The 17,718-nt window shown below is 34.1% G+C and overlaps 1 protein-coding gene across 9 annotated transcripts in view; it reads right to left on the reverse strand.

Annotated features, from left to right (window-relative positions):
- The window catches only part of LOC137657581 (uncharacterized), a 72,545-nt gene extending 71,179 nt beyond the window's left edge, over nt 1-1,366 (reverse strand). For 6 of the 9 annotated variants that reach the window (XM_068391921.1, XM_068391918.1, XM_068391927.1 and 3 more), the window contains exon 1: nt 1,226-1,366. Coding sequence is in view for 1 of the 9 variants with exons in the window: in XM_068391923.1 (XP_068248024.1) it covers nt 859-883 (25 nt within the window). In the remaining 8 variants the exon portion in view is untranslated. Of the gene's footprint in view, nt 1-858 lie in introns of all 9 variants that reach the window. The other 3 variants (XM_068391922.1, XM_068391923.1, XM_068391920.1) reach the window with 3 other exon arrangements.
- Between the last annotated feature and the right edge of the window lie 16,352 nt (nt 1,367-17,718).

Raw genomic sequence — 17,718 nt, forward strand, 5'->3', positions numbered from 1 at the left:
ATAAAGGAGAGATATATGCACTGGTATATATATCGTGTACGCATATAAAATACACTACAATATCCAATAATGCCGAAGCTAGAATATATGTCAGTAACTACAAAATAAATAAACATACAGATTGTCAGTTGAATTATAAGTGTTCCTAAAACTACATGGTTAACATCCTTGTACAAAAGAAAAATTGTAATTACTAAAAAAAAAAAAAGAAGAAACAGTATAAAGAACGTTATGTCAACATTACTATACAAGTGAAGCAAAGGAAATATATGCTACAACAACAACAACAACAACAACAACAACAACAACAACTACTACTACTACTACTACTACTACTACTACTACCTTAACACTATTATTAATTGAAATCTACTACATGGTAAAGTCAACAATGCCCTGATAACGTAGAAAGTAAAATGGTAGTAATTAAGATTAAAGGGTAAAATCGCTGTAATTAAATAGTCAATTTATGACAACAAGGGGAAGGGAGAAATTTCGGTCCTTCAGGTTGTCTAGGTGATCTCCTCACAACAAAGATCAGGTAAGGGGGAGGAGGAAGAGATAGGGAGGATATAGTAGAGGAGGAGGAGGAGATAGGGAGAAGATAGTAGAGGAGGAGGAGGAGACAGGAGAAGATTGTAGGGGGAGGGAGAGGGCAAATAGCGTAACCCTGTAAGATGATGGGAGGATAGGGAAAGGTCAATAATGAAGGAGAAAGGTCCAGGACCAAATAGGTCAATATTGGAGGAAAAAGCGGACTGGTCAATACTGGAGGTGGAGCCAAGAGGTCACTATGATTCACGGGACGGACATACTGGGATAACGGGACAACTTTCTAAGTAAAATAGGCTCATTTACCTATTTGACTTTTCATTTTTTTCATGGTGAAGCTTCACTAAATTCACTTTTATCATATTGCAGTCTCTGGGTGTTTTTTTTTTTCTTTCTATGGTCTCCTGACCAATTGTTTCTCTAGGGATTCGGTGCCAAATCCCAGAGGCATTTTAAAACGTCCGCCTTTTCAAGAGGGCATTTAGTGTTAACAACCATTTATTAACGAATGCCAGGTACTGGTGTCACAATAAATGGAGCCTGGTTCACAAAGTTTTTCACATAAATAGTTCAATTACAATATGTCACTGATGAAAAATAAATATTCAGAGCATGAAATATAATATCACTATTAAGTTCCAGGAAGAAATGAACGGTAGGCAATAACTAATACCTTAAAAGTGGCCTTTTCAAAAGTAACTCTACATTGCCTACGTCAAATGCCAAGACGAAACACAAGAGCAAAAAACAACAGAAAGACGCCAGTGAAATTAGCCAGCGAACGACCTAACCGCCGCGCCGGAGCTAAACTGAGTCTGGAGTCAGCAGCTCGTGGAAGGCGTGTGCACGAGTGTGTTCGTACGTAAGTACGTCACTCCAAGTTCCAGACCCTCCCCATCAACCACCCTCACCTGCCATCACCCATCGTAAGCGCCAGGTGAACTCGCACGAACGCAGATATACAACAAATGCAGACAAACACGCAGAAATACACATGGACGCACACGCCCCTTGCACGCGTCTCAGACACACACACACACACACACACTCATCGATATAAATTATGTTGTCTAATCATTTTTGCTTTTCTTCCTCCCCCTCTTCCGGCTGTTGTTACCGGTACTAATCGTCGTATCCGAATGTTCTTTTTCTTACATTCCCCATCTTTTTCTGTCCCATTGCCTTTTTTAATGCACTCACGCTTATCTTTACAGTATGTGTACCTCAATTCTCGGTCTTTCTAATTACAATGTATCTGTGCATATAGATATTCTCTCTCTCTCTCTCTCTCTCTCTCTCTCTCTCTCTCTCTCTCTCTCTCTCTCTCTCTCTCTCTCTCTCTCTAATTTATAAACAAATTAGTAAATAAAACGTGTATGTATATACATTATATATATATATATATATATATATATATATATATATTTATAAATACAGTATATATATATATATATATATATATACATATATATATATATATATATGTATATATAAATATTTATATATACAGTATTATATATATATATATATATATATAAATACTTATATATACAGTATATATATATATATACAGTATATATATATATATACAGTATATATATATATATACAGTATATATATATATATATATATATATATATATATATATATATATATATCATCTCCCCGGACGCCTATTGACGCAAAGGGCCTCAGTTTGATTCATTATATATATATATATATATATATATATATATATATATATATATATATATATTGTATATATATATATATATATAATATATATATATATACTGTATATGTATATATATATATATATATATACTGTATATATGAATCACACTTTACCTTTTGGTCAATATTCCAACCTTTCACACTAATGAAAATGCCCTGCCAGAACCATCCTGGCGGCAAATAAGCCATAGTATATCGATCGCCACATAAATTATAAACATTATTCCCACGCTCCCGTCGGTAAGTTTTCGTGGCTGCTAACTAGACTGGCGTTCCTTTTCACGTACGCCAGATTATGTGTATTCTATGCAGAAGTAATTGCGGCATCTATATAGCATTTAACTTTGAGAGTATCCTTTTCAGGAAAAGTCTCGCCGAAGTCATCCTGCGTTTTATGAAATTCTTGTCAGTTTTCTCATTTCTGATTCCCCATCTGGAATACGACCCTCTTTTCGGGTGCAGGATATGTCAAGGTTAGAGGGGTATGATTGTTTCTCTGAACGGCCATCCCCTGCGAAGGAGGTGGTGCTAGGCCGGACGGACGAAGGGCACGAGGGGTTTGGTAAAGAGAGAGAGAGAGAGAGAGAGAGAGAGAGGAGAGAGAGAGGAGAGAGAGAGAGAGAGCTTCTGTTTTTATAACAATGGGATTAGAGTTAAAAAGGACGGTCATATATTACTGGAATATACGTAATTGGAGACACTGTTTTCGTTTAAAATTATATATATCCTCATTATAAGACAAATTGAAAATAAAAACAGCGATTACTACACATAATAATATAAAAGCGATATGACTATTTACAAGGGAGCGTTCTCAAACAACAGTGAATCCGTTTATTGCAACTTTTACCCTCTGTTAACCTTCCTGGTCCTTTTCGGAGATCTGAACCCCATGGCATGACTGCTGGAACTCTTCTCATCTTTCTCTCTATACCTCAACCTCCTCCTCCTCCTCCTCCTACTCATCTTCACCTCCACCTCTTTTTACAGCGTTCCGCATGGCTGCCCTACGAACATGCACCAGTACGCTGGGGGTCGTGGAAGAGTTGTGGGAGGGGGAGGGTGAAGGGTGAGGGGTAAGTTCGCAGAGGTAGAACGCAGGAAGGAAGAATACTTTGGAAGATTACACTATAAGAACAAAACATGAGGGAAAAGGGGGGATAATGAAGTAGCAAATTAGGGGGAAAGAAAAGGCGGGTAATTTGGAGTTGATGATATTGATTCGTTTTAGTAATCAGCAACCCTCTCTCTCTCTCTCTCTCTCTCTCTCTCTCTCTCTCTCTCTCTCTCTCTCCTCTCTCTCTCTCTCTCTCTCTCTCTCTCAGATATGTATCATGACTGTTACCAACTTCTCCCCAACACCTAGATATTTCCTGTTGTTTTTTTACCGTTTCCACTAATTCAATGTTTCACATCAGTATGCAAAATTAATCCACTGCAGAAAGCCTCCGAATAATAAGTCTGCATTAACAAGATCTTCAGATTGAAACTTGAAATAATCAAGGGTGTTGGATGGTGTGAAAGTCTACGGATGACAAGTACCGTGTTTCAACATCATCATCATTTTTTTTTTTTTTGGGGGGGGGGAAACAAATAAATACCTTGATATCTTTTTGGGGTGTTCATACAGCAAAATATACATTCACACAAAATATAATCATACAAGAAACCCTACTAAATTTATGAGTATTCATTCTTAAATCATAGTTAACAGTGATATTTAGGACAACATAAACAATACCAGCGCATGACATATACGACCAATATGTAACTCCAATGATAATAATAATGACCAAAAAACATTTTTCCTAAAATATAATGCTATTAGGGCTCTAAAGTAATACAATATAAAGGCAATAAGGATATACCAAGCAAAACTAATGAAAAATATGAATAAAGTAAACGTCGATTACCTGGCTCTAACAAAACCGTATGTCTAATAAAGAAATTTTAGTGAGATTGATTGATTGAGTGAAAGTTTTCTGGCATCCTAAATTTTAGAGAGAGAGAGAGAGAGAGAGAGAGAGAGAGAGAGAGAGAGAGAGAGAGAGAGAGAGAGAGAGAGAGAGTTTAAGACGATCTTAAATCAAGTGTGGAACTGACAGACTATTTCCACATACAGGCGAAAGATACTATAACGTATATGTCATATTTAAGGTATTTAGAAATCTCAAAATTTCTTTCATTCTTAAAACGATACTGTGTTTACATTTTCCAAGTTCCTAGTGTTGAGACACTTTATAAAGTTTATGACTGAGTAAAATAAAGTATATTTTTTTTCTTATATAAAAACATTAACAAATAAAACTGGTAATATATATATATATATATATATATATATATATATATATATATATATATATATATATATATATATATATATATATAATATATATACATATATATATACATACATATATATATATATATATATATATATATATATATATATATATATATATACGGTATATGTATATAATAAAATGGAAAAAGATAAGTATATGAGAAAAAATACCCAGATTAGACGGTTTTGTTCAAACATCATTATTCCTGCCATGCCATTGTACCATTCATAAGCAATGAGCTACAAAAACCATGCAATCAAAAGCTTCTAACAACCAGCCGCATATACTCAAATAAATACATCCATATAAATCATGGTCATAAAGGTCTGTCAATTGCCAGATATGAAGAGATTATAACTTCTATAATGCATATTTATCAAGGACGTTTTGGAAGAGGAGGAGGAGAAACGAGATCCGACTGCAGAGAGGAACATCAAAGCCGTCTGGTTTTACACACTTTGGAATTTTTGGCTGCCGTGGCGAGACAAGTTTCAATCAATAAGGGTATTATTTACTTGAAAAATTAATGCCGTATTTACTTTCTCTTCTCAGTACCCTTTTATCGTTACTCTTCTAGCTTTACTACGACCCTTTATACTCTCATCTTTAGTAAATATCAATAAATTGCGATATGTTCATAATAGAGAGAGGGTACAATTATAGGATGGAAAATTTACGATAAGGTGTATTTTTCCAGTTTATGTGAGGGATAAAACAATTGAAATTTCCAAACACGAAAGTCATACATTATCAACATTGGATTTTCTATTCTTGTTTGACTATAATGTCTGAAAATTATGTAAACACATCTGTAATGTTTGCCTCCACATAGTGCTTTCATATTAATATTGATATAAAATACATATCTATCTACCTACTTATCATATAAATATCTTGAGTATACACAAACGCACGCATACACTATATACATATATATATATATATATATATATATATATATATATATATATATAGAGAGAGAGAGAGAGAGAGAGAGAGAGAGAGAGAGAGAGAGAGAGAGAGAGAGAGAGACTGAGATTTACATCAAGAATACAGTATGGGTCCTTAGATGTCGCAGAAGAAGCCAGAAAAAGAAGAGGAGACGATGGATTGACGAACTAAGAAACTTTGGGGATATAAACTGGCATAGAAAAACCATAAACAGCCGCGAGTGGAAGGACATGTCCGAGACCTTAGCCGTTCAGTGGACTAATAACGGCCGATGATGATGAAAATGCCACACACACACACACACAAACACAAATAATATATATATATATATATATATATATATATATATATATATATATATATATATATATATATATATATATATATATACACCACTCACAGCTCCTCAGGCTCCCCCCTAAACATTACCCGCACAGGTTATCATCAAACCACCAACAGACAATTCTTGGACTGACGCTGTCAGTCAGCCGGTCGGCCTGTCAGTCTACTGCAAGCAATATAAAAAGGGTTCTCAGCAAATCACGCAACGCACTCTGCCAGGCAATTCCTGCATCGCGCGAAAATAACCGCTCATTCCTGTAATGGACGTTGCTTGTATATATTTAGGCAGATGTGCCTATTACGTCGAACAATAAGCGACTGGAATAACAGCACACGCCACGTCAGAATTGGCAAAAATTTGCACATAATATTGCAGTCATCTTGTAGATTTCGTGAATTCATATAAAATTTAAACATCAAATTACTGGGTTATATGAACCAGTATCGGTTTAATCAGATAGCAAGAATTGGACAACGTCGCAGAAACGACAATTTGATAAAAATGTAAGTTAATTTCCAGATATAATCATTAGCATGTTCGTATTGATAAGGTGTCGTGTGTTGAGTGAACAGGCGTGCAGTCAATATATTTCCGATTATAGCAATGCAGTATATTTGCTGCGAAAAAAAATGTCAATATTTTGGCGGGAAACACACCTACTTGTAGAGCATAGATGATCATAACCAATTACACGGGAACCTCAAAGAACATTTTTAATAACACGTATTCATATTTTTTTCCCGAAAGTTTCTGAGAGAGAGAGAGAGAGAGAGAGAGAGAGAGAGAGAGAGAGAGAGAGAGAGAGAGAGAGAGAGAGAGAGAGAGAGAGGAGAGAGAGAGCAGTAAATCAAATTTTATACCCTAACTTCCAGTGACGTCAAATAACGATTAAATTCAATGAATACTCTCCCTCCCTTCCAGGACAAAATTTATTGCTGTTTTCGTTTTCCTTTTGACTCTTATCTATGAAATAACTTAAATGTCTCAAGAAAACAAATGAATTATGAATTTAAGGCATATTACCGTCTGTCAGTGCCGGGGAGACCATTCACTAAGAAGTAAGAGTTAAAAGACTTTGAACACCAAGAAAGGAAGCGGGGGTAAAGTAGAGGTCCAAACAGTAAAAGCAAATAGGTTATTCAAAGACCTTTAAGTGATGCCTGCAGTGCACCTTATGAGGTACAACGTAGGCACTATCCCCCAGTCTCTACTTCAGTCTTTTAGGTCATAGTTAGAAATCTTAATAAGGTTGGAAGGAAAAACACCGAAATAAGTTTCAATTTTTCGACCTAATTAGGTCAAGAAAATTCTCATAGCTAAATATATCTCCACAAACATATTTTGAAATGAGAAAATTTGCACTCTATGTCATGACGGTTGCTAAGGGCTTGTAAAAGTTCAATTATGCAAAATATTTTAATCTAAATTTTGAAAACTGAACTGAATGGGCCATAATAAAAAACAGAAAAAAAAAAAACAACGGGGAAATCAACATTTTGCCAAGTAATAATTTCAAATATTTCATTTCGGTTTTAAGAACATATGTCTTCCTTTAAAATTAATTTTTAAAAGGAAATACACGTGGTATATTAAAATTTACCAGAGTGTGTGTTTGTGTGTAAGAGAGAGAGAGAGAGAGAGAGAGAGAGAGAGAGAGAGAGAGAGAGAGAGAGAGAGAGAGATCACCGAACTTTCATATCCCTATTCTATAAAATCCATTCTTACCAGTCATCGCCTGCACATACTTGTTCCCATCAATAGCTGGTTCTTTAAGTCCGTGTGAAAAAAATACATTTCAAGCATAAAAAAGTAGCCCATTATATGAATTTGATATTTCACCATATAGACGCCAAAATTTGTCGGTATTAGAATAAAAGGTCATAAGTACATAAAATAATTTTCAAGATCATAATATATATATATATATATATATATATATATATATATATATATATATATATATATATATATATATATATATATACATAACATATACATATATATAATATATATATAAACAGAGGAGAGAGAGAGAGAGAGAGAGAGAGAGAGAGAGAGAGAGAGAGAGAGAGAGAGAGAGAGAGTATATTCTTTGTAAAATGAAAAAAATAAAAAACGGAAAAATTGAGATGTATCATGTATACACACACACACACACACATATATATATATATATATATATATATATATATATATATATATATATATAATATATATATATACATATATATATACAGAGAGAGAGAGAGAGAGAGAGAGAGAGAGAGAGAGAGAGAGAGAGAGAGAGAGAGAGAGAGAGAGAGAGAGAGAGACTATATTCTATGTAAAATGAAAAAATATAACCGAAAAAAAAATGTTTCATATACTGTATATATATATATATATATATATATATATATATATATATATATATATATATATATATATAGTGTGTGTGTCTGCGTGAGCACGAAACACTACACCAAGAGAATAATCACTCACCGAATTTCCTTCAGATAAAAACCCCCTGACAAAGCTGACTGACCAAGTGCTTTCCCACGACTCAGGTTAAACGTCTCCTTTTATTTTCACACGTACAGTAGGGTTAACATGATAAAAAAAAAGCGAAAAAATAAAAAAACCTGTTTAAAGGACAAAAGTTGAGACCATTTAAAAAAGAAATCAATAAAAAAATCAATAAATAAATAAATAAAAAAAAAAAACGAGCGAGAGGAACTGGAAGAAAGGAGAAGAGTCGTTGAGCTGTTGAGAATTATTACGGTACAGGTGTTTCCGGACTAGGCAAGAAACGTGTCCGACACAGGAACTGGCATTCAGCGTCTTCCTGTTTAGCTAATCTTTTGATAGGCTTTTTTTTTTCTTTTTCACTCCGTTTACTGCTATTTGAGAGTGCTTTCTTTCCATCTTGTTTTATGACAATCAAATTAAAGAATATAATAATGAAAAATAAAAGTGTTATGGGGTCATCCTTTACACATTATGATGTCAGACACTGAATATAGAATATTGACATCAATATGTGTAAATACATATTTCTGAAACATGTCGAAACACCTAATTAAAAAATTAAACAATAATAAGCGTACACATGCAAACACAAAAAATACAGTTTATATATATATATATATATATATATATATATATATATATATATATATATATATATATATATATATAAATCTTGACTATATTCTCGAAACAAAAATACGTGTTTGTGTGCATATGTCCATACATGGCTCCTGTCCCTATGAGAAAAATTTAGATGGAACATCAGTACAACACGATGTCACTATCAAAATTTCCTCTCTTGATATTCGACGGTAAAAGTACCCCATGGGCTTTTAACATACCAGAAGCTAATAGTCAAAACGAAGACCACATCTAAACATAAGAATAGATGTATGATGGGTATTCTTGTCTATACGAGTTTTCAAACGAGAGAGAGAGAGAGAGAGAGAGAGAGAGAGAGAGAGAGAGAGATTCCGAAGTCGATGAGTTGTCTGTAATTTTGTGGTAAAATCTGTGACCTTCAGACGTAAAGGCGCCGGACACTCGTCTTCTCATCCCTGCCACTGACTGTTCTTGGTGCTGCAGGTTGCTCACCTGCTCTACCACATTTTTTTTCTCTAAAGAAAAAAATAAAATTACCAACAATGCAAGCTATAGTTCGCATATCAACCATATACGAGAAACCGTTATATTTAATTCTTGATCTCCACTTCATAAAAGTAAGGTTTTATATCACAACTATCATCTCCCCTGTATGGTAAAGGTAATGAACAAGTGTCTGGCTATATATATATATATATATATATATATATATATATATATATATATATATATATATATATATATATATAATTTTCGGTCACTCGGGGGTATAGTAGTCATACCTTGGTGAGAGGGGGTTGAGTGCGCAACATCACAATCAATTATCAACTTTCATTTAGTATAACCATTTACTCGTATATTTATTCCTTCTTATGGCGATAGTTGAATATTCATAAATCTCTCTCCCCCTACATAATTATATGTACAGATTTTATTCACTTACAATCATTATGAAACCTTTTATGAAGACTGGCCGCAATTGATTTCAAAAACCTTGCGTTTAAACATTAAAATTTCAAAAAATATATAATGGCTATGAGAAAACCCAGTCAGAAGAGTTGTTTCCCAAAACAGGGCATGGCTCTAATATATACCAACATTAGTCATTGTCAATTTCATCTGATGACTGCTGAATGGAGAATGATCATACCCTTTATACAATTTATACATTTGAAACAATGCCCATTAGCAGCATATCGAAATCCATTAAATAACCTGACCCTTTAAAACTTATTTTAACAGGTACTAAAGCGCTTCCTGAATATATACCTCTTTCAAACTGATACTATCAAATCCTTGCGACGCCTTCCTCGCATCATCCCTTCTAGCAATTCAGAATTGTAGACTTCTTTCGGTAATCTTGTCATCTATTCTTTTCACTTAACCGGGGCAGATTCACACTGTACGCTCAGTTTATGTTTCGTCATTCTACGGTTCTCTTACGTAAATTAATATTACATGGACACTAGTGGAGCTTTTCACACTATACGGTTAGGTCACTTTTTAGTCTTTCGTACGGCTCGGATACGTTTAGGAGAAATCTCCCCAGATCGAAACGTTCATGTACCTTCACTGCTCAGTGTGAACAGCGATAAGTACCAGCTAATTATGCTAATAAGTGACGAGAGATTGATAGGGTTAAAGTATCAGGAAAAATAATCCTATTAAGCTCTCCCGCTATCTTTAGTACTATTATCATCATTCGTGAAATTAAATGTTTAAAAAATATTTTTTGTAGTAAAATATTTAGTGGATGATATTTGAGCATTAGAATTTTAATTGCATAGCATACTGAGTTTAGTTATTCTAACCTGGGGTAAACAGCCAGTCTCGACCGTGGTAAAATACCTCTCTCTCTCGATGGTTAGTATTGGCCTTGAGCACATCTTCTTCAATTTTGTGAAGCAAATAATAGAATTGAAATATCCACATTCTAAATAAATGGTAAACATTTATTTCATCATCTTGTAGTGTATATAGAGTCCAATATTCTCACTCCGACTTGCTTCTCATTTTGCACTTTCATTATCTAGAAGTAATATTATTTATTGCAGAGAACTCTGCTTTTGGGCAATTCATTTTTACCGCCATATAGAAGCAACAGTTGTATGCAAAATAAATGTATCCGAAACGTATTGTGTGAACACACTGACATTTTGCCGGAACACAAACAAACCGTACAGTATAACCGAACTTCCTCAAAACATTCTGATCCACCTTTTCACCGGCGCTAACAGTTATACCCAATTCTTCATATCAATTTGATCAGAGAGCAATCAGATTGAAAATTAGTCCCATAATCATACCGATCGACAAAATATGAATAGAAATATGATGCAAAACGTTTAAAATAATAGTACCTAATTGGGAGAGTAATTGCATAGATACAAAACACCATTCTGATGTACAAAGCAAAAGGACTTGAGTTCGACTCATGGGCAAGACAATATGGGTCGTGGCTCCCTCTGCCAAAAGCCGTTTCTAGTCCACTGCAGGACAAAGATTTCAGACATGTCAATTCATGTCTGGATTTTGACCAATTTTTATGACCACGCTGGCCTGTGCGGATTGGTGATGGTGGAAGATTTCCGACTGATCGCTCACAGCAAACATAGAATTGGTGGACCTGACTAATACAGCTTTGCTGATCATGGCAATAGCAAACCCTTTCACCACGTTAAGGTATTCCCACTCAGAAAGGGATATATATATATATATATATATATATATATATATATATATATATATATAGAGAGAGAGAGAGAGAGAGAGAGAGAGAGAGAGAGAGATATATATATATATATATATATATATATATATATATACGTTGACCTCAGAAGTTATCAATAATGGATCCCAAGGGGAGGTGAACACGGTTTGTTAATCGTAACTTCGTTACCCCACCCTATGATAAAAGCAGTAAGTTACCATGAATTTGGGGAGAAGACTTCCGCTGTGAGGATAAAATAAGCAGGCGGGGGTCCGGGAGGGAGGACAATTTAAAGGGAAGACTTGGGGGAGCAGAGTCCTGCTCAAGGTTTAACGGATTGTAGAGAGAGAGAGAGAGAGAGAGAGAGAGAGAGAGAGAGAGAGAGAGAGAGAGAGAGAGAGAGAGAGAGAGAATGTGATGACACGGATAACATGAAAAAAACATCAATGTCATGAAAAGTTCATAACAGAGGATTCAAAGGTGTTAACGATACAAAGATAATTAAAAAATACATTAGATATAAGTATTGTTTTCGAATCAATAAAAATCTAGCAGCTGCAGATCAACAAAAAGGGGCAGAAGCTAAAATAATAATTAAGGAAAACATGTAAATGAAAAAAGAATTGGTCTTCAAAGAAAAAATATATTTATCTTTAGACTTAAATTTTCTGTAAAACCGTAAAATTAGATAGAAGAAGATCCCATAGTAAAATAGAAACAGTTCTTAACTATGTTTGAATTGTTAAAGTAAAAATAAATGGTATGAAAACTAGGAAAATGTCCATGAAATTAGCCACATTGAATGAAAGCGGTGTCTGTTAATGCTTACTATAATCTTCAGAGCAATTTTAAAGCGTTACGGAATCTTTAAAGTCCAATCATCTAGTGTATGTGATATAATTTTTCCTTACCTTAAACATCTATACTGTAAGTCTGTCCAAAATTAAAATAAATAAATAATTAAAATACATAAAAAATAAAAACAAATGTCCATTTCATAAAAAAAAAGTTCGTCTAATGCTACATTCAAAAAGCTCTTTTAATGTTTAATACATTGCAAGTATAATTTCCTGTTTTATGTAACCCTGCCAAAAAAGAAAAAAAATTCTTTCTTGGTTCCGTTTATCTTGAGGAAAGAGAATAATTATAATCTATAAAATAAATGGCTTGAATTTCTGGTTCAAAAAGTTTGGGGCTTTACACAATGAATAGGAACTTTTTTTTTTATATTTTCTATATTCTTTTTCCTTTGTTAATGTACTTTCGTATTTTCAGTCTGATAAAAAAATGTAGCATTGCTTTAAAAGAAACATTCCTAAACATCTAGAAAACAACCTGTACTTTAAATGGCTTGAGAGTATGTCTCTATTGGTTTGCCCAATGAAATTCAGATATTTTACCATGCAATTAATAAAGACAAACCTAAAATTTCCCCAAAATCTGATTTCAGAATGATTTTACTAAAGTTGGAACAGTTGGGTGATTATTTCATCTCTCCCGTTTGATAGAGAAAGTGTCTGGCTTTATATAAATCACGCGCAGGGGGGAGAAGGGGTAGTTATTCCCTGGTAAGAGGGGTTACCCCGAAAGGTACACTCGGAAACCACAATCTCCCACAAATTGCCGAACCAGCGGGCTGTAGTTAGGAAAGAGGGAGGGGCTGAATCTGTGTGCACGTGCATATCTATCAAAATATTTAGATGTCATTTTTGACGGCTCGGGTACACTAATATTATATAAAAAGCAAAATTCTCATCCTTGATCGTCCACTTGACAAAATTTATAATATATTTTTACCGTCTTTTTTTTTTTAAGAGATGTGGAAAAGGAGAGAAAGTGTTATCCGATACGTCAAATTAATTCCCTCTTACGAACGATATAAACAAAGGAGAAAACAAAATCCTTTTGGAAAAACTTGCATGAATCAAAACCCCAACACCCTTCTAACGACCCCTTGGCAGAACTAAACAGTCGGTACATCAATCACAACACCAGACAGATAAACAAAAAAAAATCGGAACAATTCACAAGCGTTACTTTAACAAAAACGCAACACGTGACGAATATTTCCCAGTAGAATCAACACTCTCAAGTCTTCAGGCCGATTTATGAGTTCCTTTGATAGCTTCAAAATTCACGCAATGTCGCTTATTCTTTGACCTTGAATGAATATTTAGCCTGGCGTCAAATCAACTCCATTAATTCCGCCACTGAAAGTTGTGGATGCGAAAAGGAAAAATTTTTACATTTCTTCTTTTCATCCAGTGAGGAGATACTAAGTCTTAAATATCCGTAAACATTTCGTAACCACCCAAAAGTTTTGTAATATCTGTTATATTAAATATATCCCATCACTATATGCATATTTCATTCCATATAATGTGGACAGCTCAGTAACAGTATAGCTCAAGTCACTGGGCTAGCAAATATCCTTTTAAAATTAATACTATAATTAAATACCATGATATAAGGATTACGAAATGTTTACGAGATGTTTACGGATGTTTGCGACTCTTATCATCAACGTCAGTGAACCTGGTAGCTGAAAATTCATATAACCTTTATCAATCAACCTTCATCTCATAGTAGGAGTGACGCTTGACACTTCCTAATCAATCAATCTTCATCCCATGGTACAACTGCTGCGAGATCATCCTTATTCAACCGGTCTTTATCTCATGAATTGTCGCCTTCCTGGTCTTCTTACACACCTCGTAAACTTGTATTGATATTAAGTAACGCAAAAAGAGGGGCTAAGTACTGTATAAAATGTTATATAACAAAACATACATTTACTGGTGTATGTATAATTGTATGTATGGAAGGCATTTTCAAAGCAGGCAAGGTAAAATATCAAGAAAACATCGAACAATATAAACCAAAAATTTCGGCAAAAATAAGGTAAAAAAAAAATTTATTCAAGAGGAATAGATATCATTTTCTCAGAATCTGTCTCACATCATTGGTTCTTTACCTTGAAGAAGATTAGATAGGCAAATTTGTCGGGCTTTGTAAATAATGATTTCTCCTAAAATACACTTCTTAACAAAAATGCAATGCAGAGATCATCCAAATCTCATGACCTCCAGAAGATAACTATAGATACCGCAATTTCTCGAGCGTACTTTTAACGATAATACTCACGAAAGAGTATGTCATTATACAGATATATTGTTACTGATCTCAAAGTTTCTAGAACTGAGGGACATGGAAATTCTTTATGTTCTTACTCAACATATCAACTTATGATTAATATCCTGCAGCAAAAATAATAATCTAGATCGCTTCCGATGTCGCTGGCCATTGTAAATTAATAGATATTTTTTTTATTAACTAATTAAAACATATTGCTGTTTTCTATCTACATCAAAAACTATTTACATCTTATCGTTTTCAAATAAACTCATTCTTCTGGTGTCCCTACCCAAGTCAGACCTAAGAAGTGACGAAGACACTAAATTTCCCTGAAACGTATAAACCCCAACTAAAAACAGCAAGGGGCAATAAAAAATGTCGAATTTGACAGGATTCACTCAACCAAATCCATCTCTCTCTCTCTCTCTCTCTCTCTCTCTCTCTCTCTCTCTCTCTCTCTCTCTCTCTCTCTCTCTCTCTCTCTGTCGCTCATTGCAAAGCCTTGTTGCAACGTCTGCGTGGGGCTTCCTGCGGCAGTTGCAAGCAGTCTTCGTCTCTCCTTGTGGGAAGATCACCCAGCGACCTTGTCCGTTTCTTCGTGCGTTCGTGTTTGCCCTATTTGTTTTCCTCGTCTTAGTGAAGAAAGGTTAGACTCTGATCATTCTTACGAAGCAGCTTTTCCATGTTTGCTAATCCCCGGCACAGCAAAATTTCAGGGAAACGAACCTGAATCCTTGAGCAATACAGAGGGTGGCGTACGCGTGCACTCACACTTTAATCACACACACAGATATATATATATATATATATATATATATATATATATATATATATATATATATATATATATATATATATATATACACGAGCATATTATTGTATAAAATATATATAATAATAATAATAATAATAATAATAATAATAATAATAATAATAATAATAATAATAATAATAATAATAATAACAATAATAATGCTAATAATGATAATTATTATTATTATTATTATTATTATTATTATTATTATTATTATTATTATTATTATTACGTTCTATGTTCAATGTCTACGAATAATCGATTTATTTTTTTCAATAAAGTGAACAGTAGCTTTAATTTTTCATGGGAAATGATAATTAACAGGAAATGTTCTAACAGGAAAATTGATGCAAAGCTAAAATAAATGTTTCACTGAAGTCCACGAGAGTAATGAGTGTACATTAAGTTTCAAGGCTAAAGCTACCCTCTTGAATAACGTTTACTACCAGGGAAACTACCAGACATTCAGAGAAATATACTTGATATTTCCTGGAAAACATTATACTTTACTATAAAAAAAATGCCTTGGGAAATGTTACACTAAACCGAGAAAATAACAGCTATGTTAAAGAAAAGAATTTATCTATAACGAGTTTAAACGATCAGGATATATGCACAGGAAATTTGCCACGCCTTCTTTATCAAGCTTTGTTTAAAATCAAGATCAAATCATCTGTATATTCAACTTATGAAAAAGAAGAATTGATAACAAAAGGATGCTGAAATACAAATATTGTACTTTAATTGTTGCGATCATATTCATTTCTTTTTTTTTTTTTTTTTTTTTTTGAATCCGTTAATAGTTCTTTTAAAATTATGCTCCCTCTCCAGAAAAGTACTTCAATCTGACAAAATTCTTATGATGTTATCCACTTTGATAGACCATACTGTATTTCAGAGTAAAAATACTATAACATATTCTATGTCCGACACAAAAGATCAAGTAGGCGTCATTATTAATGAACTTAGATTGCCAATGATCTCGGATTCCATTTAGGACGCTATGTTAATAATGGAAGATTGCCCTGCAGTACGGATGTAAGAATACTACCACCGTCCGTCCTGCGTGTTGTATAAAGTGACCAGGACCCACTAAATGGGTCCTGGAAGTGATTAAAAAGATAGCTGCTATCTTGAAGTCTTGCTTTTTAGCAAATGGCTAGGCCCACTGTCAATAACTGTAGAAACGGCTGCCTTGCAGTTTTCCTATTTAGTTACAAATTTAGCCCACTGCCAAAACTGTAGCAGATGACTAAGAGCATATGATCGTAAAAACCCTCATGCCTGATGCTATTAAAGGGCGCATCAGGTAACTGACCCCTTAACGTAGGGATAACGGTGGAAAACAGTTAATAACGGAAAAGAAGGTCATCTCGAGAAACACTGAAAAGGATATCTGGAATATCAATATGCAATGGTTACTGAAGAGCCAAATACACAAATTCGGTTCTTTGAAAGGTGTGGCAGGCCACGTCGTCAAAATAACGAAGGCTCACATTTGATAGCAAGTGTTACTAAACCTAGATAGAAGAACAAAACACTTAATTCTCCAAAATACTCTGATTCACTAGAACACCAGATCGTTCAGAAAAACGGAGGCGATATATACAGTAAGTGAATACAACCAACATAAATTAGAAAAAGGAAAAATACTGCAGACCACGAAATATTAAGTCTTATCATAACATATTCTCATTGATAACTTCCACAATCACTATAAAAACTCGCAAAAAAAAAATAAGGCATAAAAGCATGCCACAACAAATCAAAACCAAGTTGCAAAAAGATCCACCTGGTCTACATGAATGCATAATTAATGCAAGTCCCCCTTACACCACCCCCCTCTGAGAAAAGGAAGGAGAAAGGAACCCTTTTGCAGACTAATATTCCTATTTTAGCATCGGTCTCCCTGCGACGCTAATTACAAGGCAAGATATCAAATTGGTGGGCGACAGTTACAATTACAAGAGCTGCGTGTATTGGAAGCATACCTTTGACAAGAACACACGTAAAAGCACAGGAA

The sequence above is a fragment of the Palaemon carinicauda genome, chromosome 18 (genome assembly GCF_036898095.1).
Source record: "Palaemon carinicauda isolate YSFRI2023 chromosome 18, ASM3689809v2, whole genome shotgun sequence".
Lineage (NCBI taxonomy): Eukaryota > Metazoa > Arthropoda > Malacostraca > Decapoda > Palaemonidae > Palaemon > Palaemon carinicauda.